General features: G+C 47.0%; 2 protein-coding genes across 5 annotated transcripts; both read right to left on the reverse strand.

Moving 5' to 3' along the window:
- Positions 1-38: 38 nt before the first annotated feature.
- LOC112255951 lies at positions 39-2,618 on the reverse strand. Of its 4 annotated transcripts, none has more exons than XM_042325958.1 (4): positions 2,480-2,618; positions 1,315-1,837; positions 929-1,089; positions 39-830 (listed from the first exon to the last, which is right to left on the reverse strand). In XM_042325958.1, exons 1-4 carry the CDS (start codon positions 2,497-2,499, stop codon positions 671-673), a joined length of 864 nt encoding a protein of 287 aa, XP_042181892.1. In that variant the 5' UTR covers positions 2,500-2,618; the 3' UTR covers positions 39-670. The 4 variants fall into 4 exon arrangements, with proteins under 4 accessions (XP_042181892.1, XP_024284575.1, XP_042181891.1 ...); XM_024428807.2 differs by having other exon boundaries at positions 1,315-1,840; positions 2,480-2,605; XM_042325957.1 differs by having other exon boundaries at positions 2,435-2,568.
- Positions 2,435-12,327, reverse strand: LOC112255949 (MORC family CW-type zinc finger protein 3). Its single transcript, XM_024428806.2, has 13 exons — positions 12,006-12,327; positions 11,786-11,858; positions 9,355-9,487; positions 8,428-8,648; positions 7,944-8,091; positions 7,356-7,518; positions 6,944-7,072; positions 6,602-6,721; positions 6,186-6,289; positions 5,937-6,071; positions 5,598-5,714; positions 5,156-5,233; positions 2,435-2,844 (listed from the first exon to the last, which is right to left on the reverse strand). The coding sequence occupies exons 1-13, from the start codon at positions 12,042-12,044 to the stop codon at positions 2,676-2,678; spliced, it is 1,629 nt and encodes a 542-aa protein (XP_024284574.2). The 5' UTR covers positions 12,045-12,327; the 3' UTR covers positions 2,435-2,675.
- Between the last annotated feature and the right edge of the window lie 4,660 nt (positions 12,328-16,987).

Below are 16,987 nucleotides of genomic sequence, written 5' to 3' on the forward strand. Positions count from 1 at the left end.
TAAACTCAAGTCAGACAAAAGATCACAAAATCATGATACCTGGTTGATTTTCTTTAAAAAGATATGCAAGCAAACAAACGATAAAACATTGTAATGACAGGGTAGTTGAAGTCCAGCCCTAACACTATCAAGGAACATGTTCATATATTAAAATGACAAAATAATCAACAAACATATTAAAAACAGTAGCAAGGATGAAAAGCAAACAGTAATAGGCTTCTCAGCTTCTCTCACACAAGCCAGGGTCTCTGATTGACAAGTAATAACACATGATATTAAATTAAGCAGACTGCTGGTTACTTATGTGGATCCTTTACATATGGTGAAGGTAAAACATACAGCATAGCAAGCTGATCTGAGTACAGTATTACAACATCTCACACTCAACGAGTACAGTACAACGCATCTGAACTTAGGCAGGGTCAATTGGGGATGAAGTATTTACAATGTGATAGTTGGGCTATTAAGATGGGTCAGCCATTACAATGTGAGTCAGTGTGTGGATAATGTGTTGTGGACATAGGGGTTCCAGGTTGGTATGGAAAAATAAACGATTAGTTACCTACAGTAGAGTGGTGAGCATAAGTACTAGTGGTGAGAGTGAGTTCTAGAGTGCTGAGAGTGGGTTCTAGAGCACTGAGAGTGGGTTCTAGAGCACTGAGAGTGGGTTCTAGAGTGGAGACAGTGAGTTGGCGTCTATGATCTGCTGCAGGATGCTGTCTACGTCTGGCGTGTCCAGGCTGATGCCCTGCAGGTCCAGGTGGGGCAGGATGGCTGACAGCAGAGCCACCACGTTCCCTCGCATTTTGTGGAGGTTCTCTTGCACAATGCTGGGAAATACAGAGAGCAGAAAGTTATAGAGAGAATGCAAATCTAAAGAACCGATGGATTATAGGGTGTGTTTCTGTCTCTGCGTGGGTAAACATACCGGGAGCTCTGGTCCCTGGTTACTGGGCTGTCAGTCTGTCTCAGCCTGCTCTGGGGGTCAGCCTTCTCCCTCCTCAGCCTGCCCAGCTCAGGCTGCTCTCTCTGGGGCTGGACGCCCTCCACAACCAGCCCTGGTATGCCAGGGGAAGCTGAGCTCTCACACTGTAGTGAGAAAAGAGGTAATGGGATACATGTCTCTATAAAAGTTTAAATTCAGAAGAATTGACAGCTAGAATACCAGTTTGAACTAATAAGAAAGCTTGGAACCCTACTCTTGGCATTTTATAATGTTCTTCATGTATCCTAATGGGGATAGTAGGTCTTTTGATTTCACTAATCTTGAAAAACATTCAGACCTTTACTAAATTCATAGTTAACCCTACTGACCTCCTTTGGGTCCTGTTTGGTTACCATGGCCACCGTTGTCTCCGCCCCCACCCCACCAGATGCCTTATCCCCAGAGGCAGCCTCTGTCATCACCACAGTGTCCTGCGTTGCTGGGGGTGCGTTGGAACCCAGTATCCTCCTCAGCCTCTGAGCCTCCTTCTCCAGTCCAGCCAGTCTCTGGACCAGGGCTCCCCTTTCTGAACCAGCTCCCTCCAGGGTCAGAGCCCGGGGCCAGGGGCCCTCCGGACGACTCAGGGGGGACACCACCACCGTCTGGGCTGAAGTGAGGGAGGGAGGCCAGGCAAGGCTGGAGCTGGGCTGGGAAAGGCCTCCTCTGGTGGCCCCGAGTGGTGCCTTTTCCCCCTTGGTCTTCTCTGTCTGCCCAGTCAGTGTCTGTGGTTCGTTGCCGTCTTTCCCAGGTTGTTGCACATCTTGGATCTCGTCGGCGAATGGGTGTGGACCCGCCCATGGTTGTGGTCTCTTTTCCATGTCCCTGGGCGGCCATATTGACTTCCGCTTGTTTCTGCTGAGACAGAGAGAGACTGAGTGTGTGTTTGTGTGTGTATCTATCTATATGTGCATTTGTGTGTGTGTAAGAGTGTGTGTGTTCGAGTAAGCGTGAGTGTATATGTACATGTAACTGCCAAAATAAAGGAAACACTTGAGTAAATGAGGGATACAAAATATATTGAAAGCAGATACTTCCACACAGGTGTGGTTCCTGAGTTAATTAAGCAATAGCATCATGCGTAGGGTGTATAAACATGCCCAGTTGCCCATACTTTTGGCTATCATGGCTAGAAGAGATCGCAGTGACTTTGAAAGAGGGGTCTCAAAGGAGCATAGAGAGTTTAAAGGGTGTGTGTGTGTGTCTCAGTCACCAGATCTAAACCCAAATTCTGGAAGATTCTGGAGCAGTGCCAGAAACAGTGTTTTCCAACACCAACAAAATACCAAATAATGGTAATTTCTCATAGAACAATGGTGTTGCATCCCTCCACTAGAGTTCCAAACACTTGTAGAATCTATGCCAAGGTGCATTGAAGCTGTTCTGGCTCGTGGAGGTCCAACGCCCTATTAAGATGCTTTATGTTGGTGTTTCCTTTATTTTGGCAGTTACCTGTATGAGCGTTTGCATGCGCGTGTGGGTGCGCATGTCTCTGACCCAGACTTGGACTGTGCCATGTTGTCCTCGTCATCCTCTAAAGTGGCCACCAGTGGAGCCACTGGCTTATTCTGCTCGCTGTTCTCAGTCTCCTCTGTGAGCAGATGGAGGGGGCATCAGGGGGTAGAGGGCGGAGGAGGACCGGTTCAGTCAGAGGCAGGGGGCATCAGGGGGTAGGGGGCGGAGGAGGACCGGTTCAGTCAGAGGCAGGGGGCATCACGGGGCAGAGGGCGGAGGAGGACCGGCTCAGACAGAGGGAGGGGGCATCACGGGGCAGAGGGCGGAGGAGGACCGGCTCAGACAGGCCTTGGGGGAGTACATGGTGCTTCCGCGGACGGCCTCGTTTTCTGACCAGGCCTTGGTCCCTTTTTAGACACAGAATGGAAACAGCAGTGAATGGAACAACCGAGATACATGGCTCAGTACAGTATAGATAAGCATAGTAGAGTAGGCCTAAAGTATAAATATGAAGAAAATATTCAACTGAAGGAGGAAGTCAGGTTTGTTCTGACACTGTGGTTTTTACTGAGAATAACAACGTAAAACTCACAGGCGGCAAACCACAAACTGACACATGCACACAGAGAGTGCAAATACATGGCATTGCATATACACACACACACCCACACATGCGTAGCCACTAGCCACACACACAGCCATGCACACACACATCAAACAAAGTGCCAGTACAGATATTAATTGGCTGTGCATCTGGCGTACATGAAGAGCAGAGTAGGGTGGAGGTGAGAGTAGGGTGGAGGAGAGAGGGAGTGAGAGTACAGTGGAGGAGAGAGTAGGGTGGAGGAGAGAGTAGGGTGGAGGTGAGAGTAGGGTGGAGGAGAGAGTAGGGTGGAGGTGAGAGTAGGGTGGAGGAGGGAGTAGGGTAGAGGTGAGAGTAGGGTGGAGGAGAGAGTAGGGTGGAGGTGAGAGTAGGGTGGAGGAGGGAGTAGGGTAGAGGTGAGAGTAGGGTGGAGGTGAGAGTAGGGTGGAGGTGAGAGTAGGGTGGAGGTGAGAGTAGGGTGGAGGTGAGAGTAGGGTGGAGGTGAGAGTAGGGTGGAGGTGAGAGTAGGGTGGAGGTGAGAGTAGGGTGGAGGAGGGAGTAGGGTAGAGGTGAGAGTAGGGTGGAGGAGAGAGTAGGGTGGAGGTGAGAGTAGGGTGGAGGAGGGAGTAGGGTAGAGGTGAGAGTAGGGTGGAGGAGAGAGTAGGGTGGAGGTGAGAGTAGGGTGGAGGAGGGAGTAGGGTAGAGGTGAGAGTAGGGTGGAGGAGAGAGTAGGGTGGAGGAGAGAGGGAGTGAGAGTAGGGTGGAGGAGAGAGTAGGGTGGAGGAGAGAGGGAGTGAGAGTAGAGTGGAGGAGAGAGTAGGGTGGAGGAGAGAGGGAGTGAGAGTAGAGTGGAGGAGAGAGTAGGGTGGAGGAGAGAGTAGGGTGGAGGAGAGAGGGAGTGAGAGTAGAGTGGAGGAGAGAGTAGGGTGGAGGAGAGAGGGAGTGAGAGTAGAGTGGAGGAGAGAGTAGGGTGGAGGAGAGAGTAGGGTGGAGGTGAGAGTAGGGTGGAGGAGAGAGTAGGGTGGAGGAGAGAGTAGGGTGGAGGTGAGAGTAGGGTGGAGGAGAGAGTAGGGTGGAGGTGAGAGTAGGGTGGAGAGAGTAGGGTGGAGGAGAGAGTAGGGTGGAGGTGAGAGTAGGTGGAGGAGAGAGTAGGGTGGAGGTGAGAGTAGGGAGGAGAGAGTAGGTGGAGGAGAGAGGGAGTGAGAGTAGGGTGGAAAAGAGAGGGAGTGAGAGTAGGGTGGAGGAGAGAGGGAGTGAGAGTAGGGTGGAGGAGAGAGGGAGTGAGAGTAGGGTGGAGGAGAGTAGGGTAGAGGAGAGAATAGGGTGGAGGAAAGGGGGTGAGAGTGGGGTGGAGGAGAGAGTAGGGTGGAGAGAGTAGGGTGGAGGTGAGAGTAGGGTGGAGGAGAGAGTAGGGTGGAGGAGAGAGTAGGGTGGAGGAGAGAGTAGGGTGGAGGAGAAGGGGTGAGAGTGGGGTGGAGGAGAGAGGGAGTAAGAGTAGGGTGGAGGAGAGAGGGAATAAGAGTAGGGTGGAGGAGAGGGGGGAGTGAGAGTAGGGTGGAGGAGAGAGGGAGTGAGAGTGGGGTGGAGGTGAGAGTAGGGTGGAGGAGAGAGGGAGTAAGAGTGGGATGGAGGTGAGAGTAGGGTGGAGGAGAGAGGGAGTAAGAGTAGGGTGGAGGAGAGTAGGTAGAGGAGAGAGGGAGTGAGAGTAGGGTGGAGGAGAGAGGGAGTGAGAGTAGGGTGGAGGAGAGTAGGGTAGAGGAGAGAATAGGGTGGAGGAAAGGGGGTGAGAGTGGGGTGGAGGAGAGAGTAGGGTGGAGAGAGTAGGGTGGAGGTGAGAGTAGGGTGGAGGAGAGAGTAGGGTGGAGGAGAGAGTAGGGTGGAGGAGAAGGGGTGAGAGTGGGGTGGAGGAGAGAGGGAGTAAGAGTAGGGTGGAGGAGAGAGGGAGTAAGAGTAGGGTGGAGGAGAGGGGGAGTGAGAGTAGGGTGGAGGAGAGAGGGAGTGAGAGTGGGGTGGAGGTGAGAGTAGGGTGGAGGAGAGAGGGAGTAAGAGTGGGATGGAGGTAAGAGTAGGGTGGAGGAGAGAGGGAGTGAGAGTAGGGTGGAGGAGAGAGTAGGGGTGGGTGGTGGTATATTTACTTCTTGTAGGTCTTCTTCTGGTAGCTTGGCGTTAACTCTTCTTCACTCTCCTCTGCTTCCTCTGGCAAAGAGCAGCTCCTGAAATACACACCACAGGTCAGATGAGGAACTCCTGAAATACACACCACAGGTCAGATGAGGAACTCCTGAAATACACACCACAGGTCAGATGAGAAAGTCCTGAAATACACACCCCAGGTCAGATGATTAAGTACAGTTGATGAGAACAAAGACAACCTAACATGCAAATACACTCCTGAAAGCTTGAATGTATGCACACTTGCTATCTCTCTCTCTCTCTCTCTTACTCTCTCTCTCTGGGCTCTATTTTTGTCTGGCGTTAAGGCGGCGCTAAGGCGTCATGTAAAAACCAGCGCACTGACATTTTCCAGCCCTAACGCCAGGTTAGGTTTGTTAAAATAGAGCCCACTCTCTCTGGTACCTGAGCATGGTGTTGGGGTTCTGGCTGCAGCTCCAGTGTTCAGGGGTGGAGCTGTAGTGGCCTTCTGGGACACGCCTCCACCTCAGACAGTCCTCACACTGCAGCCACACTGGACTCCTACACACATGTACAAACACACGCACGCACACATACACACACACCAGGCATATTTTGTTGTGGGCACACAAGTTAAACAAAACACACTTTTCATTTCCTGTTTCTTAACCACAAGCCATCCATGTTAGCCCTGTACTTGCACTGTGATGTCACGGTAAAATTTGACAGTCTGTAGCAACAATCATCCAAAATAAATCAAACTAAACAAACATAAAAACTCACTCCTCCTCTTCCTCCTCCTCATCTTCCTCTTCATTCTTCTTCTCCGCTGCCAGGAACTCTCGTTCTCTCGCCTTTTTCTCCATCATCTCATTCCAGTAGTCGTTGAGCTTCAGCCCCAGGGACGACAGGGTCAGCCTGTTTCAAACCACACAAATACAGAGAGGATGTTCACATCCTGAACTATAAATAGCATGTCAATCTGCTCATCTGGTTCATGATAATACTGATTCATTTGTGTGTGTGTTGTACCTGTACTCTTTGGTGTATTCAAAGTCTTGCTTGTTGTGAGCCGGCTTCAGGAAGTTGCACTCAATGACTCCAATAACCCCAACCCCTGCCCTCTGACCTGATGACTGAAACAGGGAGAGGGGGGAAAAAAGAAGAAGAGAGAGATATAAAGGTAAAGGAGAAGTAGAGGGAGAGGTGGGAAGAGGGTGAGGTATATAGGAGTGAGAGATGGAGATTTAGAGGGAGAGAGAAGGGAATAGAGATGGAGGAGGAGTGATTTAAAAGGAGAGAGAGAGAGAGAGAGAAGAGAGCACATTATTGTCTAAAGTATAACTATTACACCAAAACCTCACACAATCTCTCATATCATATAGCTTGTTTGTGGCCCCAGGTGTTGACAGATAAACTCAACATTACAGTCTTTAATTAATATGTACCTTGATCTGGTAGCCAACCTTCTCATAGGACTTGATGAGGCGGTTCTTGTGGTACATCATGATGCCATAGTGGTCTTTGTTCTTACGGTTGAACCCAAAGGTGACCTTAACTCTGTCTTTCTGATAGAAATGGTTAAGGTTAAGTTAAGTTTTCTGGGCATACGCCTAGACTGAAGCCTGTACAAGTGACCACAGTACTTTGCATCATCGCTATGTAAGTTAAGTTAGGTTAAGGTATGTTAAGGTTAAGTTCTATTACTTACAGAATACTTTGATAAACGCAATAATCGTTTTTGGATAGAAATGAATGGACCAACAGATTCTAGTTCTACAGAAGGATACATTGAATTGGGGTTTATAAACATCGTTCTCAATCTGCGACAGGCTCTTGGCGACCAGCTTGGTCTGAACCTTCTTCTGTCGCAGGATGATCTGAGTCCGAGGCTTCAGGTACAAGATGCTGAGGTAGGCCTGTGAGAGAATGTGAATGAATGAGACTTTATAGAGGATTGGACTTCCTGTTCAGAATCCTATTCAAACCATCAGACCTTCTCACCTTCCTTTATCACTCTGTTTGGCTATGCTGCATTCAAGGTCACAATCCTCTGGTGAATACAGTTGTTGAATAGAGTTCCAAGGTGACTGAAATGTTTACAGTTAACTTTCTCTTAACCACCCTGACATGTCTCTCATCACTCGCTCAACACTCACTCTCATTGTAACACATCATCACTCATCTTTTTTTATCACTCACTCTCAGGGAGTAGTCCATCTCTGGGATGGTGTGGTCAGTCCTCTGCGGTCCAGGGAAGCTCTTCTTCCTGCCTCTAGTCTTGGTCTCCTCTAAGTGGATCTCTGGCATCCGGATGTCAAACTCATCTGTCTCGAAATCCAGCTCCGGCTTACCATCTTTGTTCCTGTACGTGATATTGTAGAACTCATTACTTGTGTCAGCTTCATTCTTCAAAGAATGATAAAATATCCCACTTGCCTGTAATGAATCATTAATTGGCCACTGATCCTTTCTGCTTTCAGAGATGATACCCAATACTGTGTCATTACTAACAAATAAGCAGAATGTGTTTGTGTGTAACAGTTTTGCTTCCGTCCCTCTCCTTGCCCCAACCTGGACTCGAATCAGGGACCCTTTGAAAACATTGACAACAGTCACCCTCAAAGCATCCATTTCCTATCGCTCCACAAAAGCAGCGGCCCTTGCAGAGCAAAGGAAACTTCTATTTTGAGGTCTCAGAGCGAGAGACGTCATCGATGGAAACACTAATAGCTCGCACCGCAAACTAGCTAGCCATCTCACAGCGATTACGTGGGTGTGTTTCCTGACCTGCGTATGTTCCAGATGAGGATCTTAGTGCCCTTCTTGGAGAGGATGGAGTCAAAGTGCTGTAGCAGCTCCTTCTGAGTGTGGATCAGAGAGTGGGTCAGGATGGCATTCAGACTGGCCTCAGAGTCCTCAGTCACTACCAGCACCTGTAAGACATAGTTAAGGAGAGCAACCAGGATACACATACAGGCAAGCACACGGACGCACACACACACAGTTTTTCAATCAATCCTTCGAACATACACATGCATGTACTCTTGTCTTCCTCTCTGTCAGTCTTCCTCTCTGTCTGTCGTCCTCTCTGTCTGTCTTCCTCTCTGTCTGTCGTCCTCTCTGTCTGTCTTCCTCTCTGTCTGTCTTCCTCTCTGTCTGTTTTCCTCTCTCTCAAATTCAATTGCTTTATTGGCATGACAAACATTTAGGAAACATTTCCAAAGCATCAATGATACTGCATTGGGTCCTATCTCTCTCTGTGTAAGGATATTGGTCTGTTGGTTGAAGGGCACTATGGGGACGATGACAGCCTGTGCCTTTATAGCCTGTAGGTAGCTCTGGGACAGCATGCCGACGGTCAGACAGCCTCCGTTCTTAGTGAAGATCAAAGCGTCACGACCCAGACGCATGGAGCCAGACTTAAAGCCGTTTCCATAGACACCGATGGCCTGGTGGCTGCCCTTACCAGACCCTTTCTCTGTGAAACCAAAACTGAACAGACAAAGAGAAAGAGTGGGGTGAGATTGCAGCGTTAGTTGGAGACATGTGTCTGTATTGGTGTGTAAGTGAGAGAAGTGGGTCTGTATTTGTGTGCAGAGAGATAGTTTGTGTGTAGGATGTGTGTTTGTGTGTATGTGAGAATGAGGGGGAGAAAAGAGAGCGATTGTGTGTTCACGGGTTTACGTGAGAGAGAGTGGGCATGTCGCATAAGTGAGAAAAAAAAGGGTGTGGAACAAAGACCTAATGTTAGTAATTCAACTCAGTTGTTTATGTATGGGTAATTACAGTATAACCTTTCACATAGCAGTGTGTGTGTGTGTGTAGAGGCTGCAACATGGATGATCAAACAGCAGTGTGTGTGTGTGTGTGTGTAGAGGCTGCAACATGGATGATCAAACAGCAGTGTGTGTGTGTGTGTGTAGAGGCTGCAACATGGATGATCAAACAGCAGTGTGTGTGTGTGTGTGTAGAGGCTGCAACATGGATGATCAAACAGCAGTGTGTGTGTGTGTGTGTGTAGAGGCTGCAACATGGATGATCAAACAGCAGTGTGTGTGTGTGTGTGTAGAGGCTGCAACATGGATGATCAAACAGCAGTGTGTGTGTGTGTGTGTGTAGAGGCTGCAACATGGATGATCAAACAGCAGTGTGTGTGTATGTGTGTGTAGCCAAACGTACGTAAGCCTGTGTTTCTCACCTGAGCATTTTGTGCAGTTTGTTGGGGGTCATGCCGCTGCCGTTGTCAGTGAAGGCCAGACAGAGCTGTTGCTGTTCCTCCACCACATCTATCCAGATCTGCCTGGCTGTCACGCCCGGGTCTGACGCATTATCTACACAGCACAAAGTCAGTCAATCAATCAATCATTAAATGAATTTGTAAAGCCCTTTTTACATGAAAAATGGTTGTAAAAACTATTGTAGAACAAGTTGAAAAAGTCACACAGTGCTTCACAGTAACTGTGTCTAGACAGGGGGTGTACTGTAATTAGTAAAATCAGTTGACCAACTTATCCTGCATAATGTAAAAGTGGTCCCTTGTGACCCCAGTACCCCATGTTTCCAAACGATGTCCTGTGTTTTATATCATATTGTACAACAGTTGAGGAAACTAACACTGTAAGTGTTAAAAAACTTGATCAGTGTTATTTCCTGATAGTTGCTGCTTGAAAATGAAATCTACACGGGACATTCTAATCAGTAGGTTTGCATGGGCTGGAGTTTAGGCTTTCCATGGTGACATCACCATGCGGTAAATTCGTTAATAGACCAATAACAAATTGAGCTCCAAATCTCTGCCAATAACAGCTAGTTTCCAGTTTTCACTACCACACAGTCCTAGCAAAATTCTAAAAAGCTATTTTGCCCATTTTAATGGAAATCTATTACAGTAAGGTACTGTTACCCAGAAAGGATTTGATATTGATATAAAATGACTGCATTGGGCCTTTAAACAAAGTTACAAAACAATGGTCTTGTTTGAGTCCAGGAGTGAAGTCGGGGGAGGTGCATCTGCAACAGCCGAAAGCCGGACATGAATGTGGTTTTCCAACAGGAAGGCTCAGTGCAACATGGCAGTGTTGCCATTGTTTATAAAAGTGTATTTTTAATGGCAAAATAAACATGTCTCCAACCCCATATCACACAGTCACAAGTTGTAAATATGGGTGTGTACATTGTACTATCAATTGGTGAAAGAGAGCCTCAAATATCACATTCAATTATACACAAACTGCAGAAAGGTTGGTTTCTGTTTTAGTCTCATCTTTGGTCACGTTCACGTGGGTCAAACAAATGCACCCCAACGATTGGTTGACAGCCTCCCACAATGCAGTGATGGCTGCAGGATGAAGTTGGTGAATATCAACTTCAGAAATTTGTAGTCGACTAGTCTAAACTTCATGACCTTTGATCACATGGTTTTTGTAAAGCTCATGCAGTTGTCAAGTCGGACAATTTTTATCCCCATAATGCAACACACGTTGTAAGGTCACCACCTTGACAAAAGTGATCTGCTCGAACGCGCCCAGTATGTATCTTCAGTGCTTGACTTGGACTAAAATAGGTGCTGGTACTCAAGTTGGGTGCAGGTACTGTTTATATTTAGGTGCAGGAGCTCCACAATACTTTTGAGTTAATATTCTGTAAGGGGAACAGGAGCTCAAGCAGTAGAACATTTAGGGTGCTGGTACTCAGCTAAGGTGAGTTGCTGCCCTAGTCAAGCACTGCGTATCTTAACCAAATGCAAGTCTACAGTGTGCACCACACTCTGGGTTATTCCAAGTATGCAAATCGCAGAGGCTTTCACAAATTTGAAGGTGACCAACGGACAATGCACACGGCACGAACCAACAGGTCTATTCCAACCAATAATCATGCACACATAGCTGCGGGAAGTAGTTTAGGGGTGGAGGTGCTGCAATTTTTTTGTTGCTGGGGTTTGCCCGAGCTGCAGATTGTCCTCTAATAGAGGACTATTAAAGGCCCAGTGCACTACATTAAAATAATAATAATAAAAAAATATAGATATATTTTTTAATTCAGATTTTTCAGGGGTTGCTGAAGTACTCTCGATCAGCACCCTTACTTCCAGGGCCTATGCATGCACAGAGCGGAGGCTTCTCAACTCTGACAACTTGAAACATATACAGAATTTAGATGAGAATAAACAACGAACATGAATATAAAACATGTTTTACGCGCATCGCAAGTAGTGTTACTGCGTTGATATGAATGAGGAACTAAATTCCACCTAAAAAAAACTTAGTAGCGCGAGAAAAATATGATGTGAATGCCTGGCAAGCGACGTCATAATGAAGTTACTGTAGGCATAACATGTTCTCCTCTGTAAAATATGGAACTTCATTTGAATATACTAACATGTTATAACTAAAGTATAACTTATACTGTCACATGTGACACATATTGCGATGAGAAAAGAACAGGTGGATGGTAGACTGTCGATGAAGTGCGGGCAACACACACACACAGACAAGGCGTCTGTTGTATTTTATTATGCGGAAGCCATGCCACCAGTACATTTTTAGGCACAAACATTTGCAACTTTCCTGCCTTCAGCGGAAGGGGAAATGAAAACACAGAATATCAAAATGAAAGTTGACTGTTGTTACCTATTAGTTCTGCAACTGCGCTGAAAGGCCACGTATGACTTGTTGAATTACTATTCAGGAAGGACGGACTCATCTGCAAAAAAACAACTTCGATATTTACTATTTTCCTTTATAATAAAAACAAAACGTCAACAACACATCTAGCATATAAGAACGAATGCAAATTACAAACGAAATAGCTTACAACACACAATAAATAACTTATTTGAAAAATACTTACGGAACTGAGGCGAATCCCATGCTCGCTAAACCTCGCCATGTTTTTACAGTGAAAGCCACTAGCAGGCAAACGACACCTACGTCAAAGACAGTACAGAGTTTAAACTGTGTCTACGTAGTGAGTAGCAACAGGCCGCTCGCACAGGTCTGTCTTGTCGCGTTCACGCGTTAGTCGAAACTAGGAAATTCTGAAATGTTCGACTCGCTAAATGGTTGTAGCCTAGTTATACACGCGACGCGATCGAACAGTTAGCGAGTCCGAAAATTCAGAGTTTCCTAGTTCCGACTAGTACTTAAACGCGGCATCTGCTCAACCCCCGTCACTAGTTTATATACCACAGTCACAAACCCCGCCCATTTCTACAATTTATTTATTATGTTTAACAAACGCTAACCGTAACCAACCCCTAGTGGTGCACGACTCCATGGTTTTTGGAGTAGAAGACTCCCAAACACGCTGAAACGGATGCGCGCACACGTACACGCCACCTCATTATTTCAGAGTCATACTAGGAAGACTACACCTGCGTTCTAGAGGACTAACATGAGCATGATGCTGCAAATTTGCTTATCAACTTAACCTATAACAACCTATTTGGTTTGCATATAGAATGTGATGTGTATGAACTATAATTGTTTATGTCATATTTATGCTGTGTGCACCCACGACGGATCCCATGGGATTATGGTGCGCATTCTAAATGGTTCAACCTGTTATTTTCCATGTTACAGCCCTATTCGGACGTGTATTACTACAGACGTTGGTTATGCAATTATTATTCAGGCATGTGGGTATTTCTAAGGACGATTCACACAGGATTCGTTTTCCCAAACCGTCCCCCTGTAATTCTATATTTTCAAATGCAATTGACTCTTATGACGGAAGGCTGGAGGTTTGTACTCTAGGCGTGAAGATATTTCAATGTCATGTCAAGACAATAATACGCTACACTAATAACTCGTGCTGGACTGCCAAATGTATAGGTGTCCCCATAATATTTAAATTGATGAAGTGTGATCATAATAATTATTTTAGCTATCCATGGTAGACATCCTTCCTAATAACAAGACCCCCCATCCTGCAGATTCGAGCTGCTGCTTGAGATCCCGAGGTAGGGTGAGCAGGGGAATCTATCAAATAGTGCACCTCTAATTCTGTACAGTACTACTGCAATTAGTCAAATGAGTCACACTACGACATGCTACCAAATAAACCACAATTCATTCACAATACTGTGAATATATAGTTTCACAGACCTATTGTTGCATTTTTTTCTGGTTTGTGCTAAATCGTTAAGAATAATATAAAACCAGTCTGCACACCAGCAAGGTGAATTGGTTTAGTCTTGACTCTTGGTTGACGGTGTTGGGGGATGAGTAATGTATTGATGCTCGAGTGCACAAAAACACAAATTTGTTTATATTTGTCTTTGTTACTTTTTTATATTTATGAGTCTTATTTTTGTATATATTTTTAAATGTTATGATTATTTATTTGTGTTGTTCCAAATGTCTGAATACAAATTGCAGTTGGTGCAGAATGGTTCTAGAACCGCCACTGCCTAAGATATCAACAGCCAGCCTAAGAAGTAGGCCGATATTTTCTACACGCAGCGGACCGAAGACCAAACACACACTAGCGTTTTCATAGCGAAGAGAAAGAGCAGGCGAGGGAAAGAGTGGATCAGGGCAGGCAGACAGTCGGCTATATCTTTGGTAATCTGCCTCGTAAATTCACCAAAAGTATAAAATACAGCACTGCCATAGCCTATACATATTTTGATTACCGATGCAGTCCTAACTGTCTGCCTGGTGGCCAACATGCCTGACTGTACCCCTCCCCTAATCTCAAGTCTCCCTCTCTCTTGCTGGCTCTTTCTTTGCTGTGAAATACATGAGCGTTTGTGTTCTCGGAAGTAGCCTACGAAAACTAGTTTCCTACGTTGCATAAATACCGAATTTTAGGAGTCGAGAAGCGAGAAGCTTGACACATAAATGGGAGTCAACGGGCAAGGAGTCGAAGAATCAATTGTTTTGGAGTCGAAGAATCAATTGTTTTGGAGTCGAAGAATCAATTGTTTTGGAGTCGAAGAATCAATTGTTTTGGAGTGGGAGTTGCAAATTGGTTTGGAGTGGGAGTTGCAAGTTGGTTTGGAGTGGGAGTTGCAAGTTGGTTTGGTTTGGTTTGGAGTGGGAGTTGCACGTTGGTTTGGAGTGGGAGTTGCAAGTTGGTTTGGAGTGGGAGTTGCAAGTTGGTTTGGAGTGGGAGTTGCAAGTTGGTTTGGAGTGGGAGTTGCAAGTTGGTTTGGAGTGGGAGTTGCAAGTTGGTTTGGAGTGGGAGGTTTGGAGTGGGAGTGCAAGTTGGTTTGGAGTGGGAGTTGCACGTTGGTTTGGAGTGGGAGTTGGTTTGGAGTTGGTTTGGAGTGGGAGTTGCACGTTGGTTTGGAGTGGGAGTTGCACGTTGGTTTGGAGTGGGAGTTGCACGTTGGTTTGGAGTGGGAGTTGCACGTTGGTTTGGAGTGGGGTTTGGAGTTGCAAGTTGGTTTGGAGCGGGAGTTGTACATTGGTTTGGAGTGGGAGTTGTACGTTGGTTTGGAGTGGGTTGCAGTTGGTTTGGAGTGGGAGTTGCAAGTTGTTTTGGAGTGGGAGTTACAAGTTGGTTTGGAGTGGGAGTTGCACGTTGGTTTGGAGTGGGAGTTGGTTTGGAGTGGGAGTTGCACGTTGGTTTGGAGTGGGAGTTGCACGTTGGTTTGGAGTGGGAGTTTCACGTTGGTTTGGAGTGGGAGTTGCACGTTGGTTTGGAGTGGGAGTTGCAAGTTGGTTTGGAGTGGGAGTTGCACGTTGGTTTGGAGTGGGAGTTGCACGTTGGTTTGGAATGGGAGTTACAAGTTGGTTTTTGGAGTGGGAGTTACAAGTTGGTTTGGAGTGGGAGTTGCAAGTTGGTTTGGAGTGGGAGTTGCACGTTGGTTTGGAGTGGGAGTTTCACGTTGGTTTGGAGTGGGAGTTGCACGTTGGTTTGGAGTGGGAGTTGCACGTTGGTTTGGAGTGGGAGTTGTACGTTGGTTTGGAGTGGGAGTTGCACGTTGGTTTGGAGTGGGAGTTGCAAGTTGGTTTGGAGCGGGAGTTGTACATTGGTTTGGAGTGGGAGTTGTACGTTGGTTTGGAGTGGGAGTTGGTTTGGAGTGGGAGTTGCACGTTGGTTTGGAGTGGGAGTTACAAGTTGGTTTGGAGTGGGAGTTGCACGTTGGTTTGGAGTGGGAGTTGGTTTTTGGAGTGGGAGTTGCACGTTGGTTTGGAGTGGGAGTTGCACGTTGGTTTGGAGTGGGAGTTGCACGTTGGTTTGGAGTGGGAGTTGCAAGTTGGTTTGGAGTGGGAGTTGCAAGTTGGTTTGGAGTGGGAGTTGCACGTTGGTTTGGAGTGGGAGTTGCACGTTGGTTTGGAGTGTGAGTTGCAAGTTGGTTTGGAGTGGGAGTTGCAAGTTGGTTTGGAGTGGGAGTTGCAAGTTGGGTTTGGAGTGGGAGTTACAAGTTGGTTTGGAGTGGGAGTTGCACGTTGGTTTGGAGTGGGAGGTTGCACATTGGTTTGGAGTGGGAGTTTCACGTTGGTTTGGAGTGGGAGTTGCACGTTGGTTTGGAGTGGGAGTTGCACGTTGGTTTGGAATGGGAGTTACAAGTTGGTTTGGAGTGGGAGTTACAAGTTGGTTTGGAGTGGGAGTTGCAAGTTGGTTTGGAGTGGGAGTTGCAAGTTGGTTTGGAGTGGGAGTTACAAGTTGGTTTGGAGTGGGAGTTGCACGTTGGTTTGGAGTGGGAGGTGCACATTGGTTTGGAGTGGGAGTTTCACGTTGGTTTGGAGTGGGAGTTGCACGTTGGTTTGGAGTGGGAGTTGCACGTTGGTTTGGAATGGGAGTTACAAGTTGGTTTGGAGTGGGAGTTACAAGTTGGTTTGGAGTGGGAGTTGCAAGTTGGTTTGGAGTGGGAGTTGCACGTTGGTTTGGAGTGGGAGTTTCACGTTGGTTTGGAGTGGGAGTTGCAAGTTGGTTTGGAGTGGGAGTTGCAAGTTGGTTTGGAGTGGGAGTTGCAAGTTGGTTTGGAGTGGGAGTTTCACGTTGGTTTGGAGTGGGAGTTTCACGTTGGTTTGGAGTGGGAGTTGCACGTTGGTTTGGAGTGGGATTTGCACATTGGTTTGGAGTGGGAGTTGCACGTTGGTTTGGAGTGGGAGTTGCACGTTGGTTTGGAGTGGGAGTTGCACGTTGTTTGGAGTGGGAGTTGCAAGTTGGTTTGGAGTGGGAGTTGCACGTTGGTTTGGAGTGGGAGTTGCATGTTGGTTTGGAGTGGGAGTTGCAAGTTGGTTTGGAGTGGGAGTTACAAGTTGGTTTGGAGTGGGAGTTGCACGTTGGTTTGGAGTGGGAGTTGCACGTTGGTTTGGAGTGGAGTTGCACGTTGGTTTGGAGTGGAAGTTACAAGTTGGTTTGGAGTGGGAGTTACAAGTTGGTTTGGAGTGGGAGTTGCAAGTTGGTTTGGAGTGGGAGTTGCACGTTGGTTTGGAGTGGGAGTTGCAAGTTGGTTTGGAGTGGGAGTTTCACGTTGGTTTGGAGTGGGAGTTGCAAGTTGGTTTGGAGTGGGAGTTGCACGTTGGTTTGGAGTGGGAGTTGCAAGTTGGTTTGGAGTGGGAGTTGCACATTGGTTTGGAGTGGGAGTTGCAAGTTGGTTTGGAGTGGGAGTTGCACGTTGGTTTGGAGTGGGAGTTGCACGTTGGTTTGGAGTGGGAGTTACAAGTTGGTTTGGAGTGGGAGTTACAAGTTGGTTTGGATTGGGAGTTGCACGTTGGTTTGGAGTGGGAGTTGCAAGTTGGTTTGGAGTGGGAGTTGCACGTTGGTGAACCTGTGGATTCAAAGTTCAGAGAAGCCTTTAGTGGCTGCCATTTCGCAGAACAACAACTTCTATCGACAATGAGAGTGCCAAAGTAGGAAGTGCTGCTATGGTC

This window comes from Oncorhynchus tshawytscha, linkage group LG08 (assembly GCF_018296145.1).
Source record: "Oncorhynchus tshawytscha isolate Ot180627B linkage group LG08, Otsh_v2.0, whole genome shotgun sequence".
Lineage (NCBI taxonomy): Eukaryota > Metazoa > Chordata > Actinopteri > Salmoniformes > Salmonidae > Oncorhynchus > Oncorhynchus tshawytscha.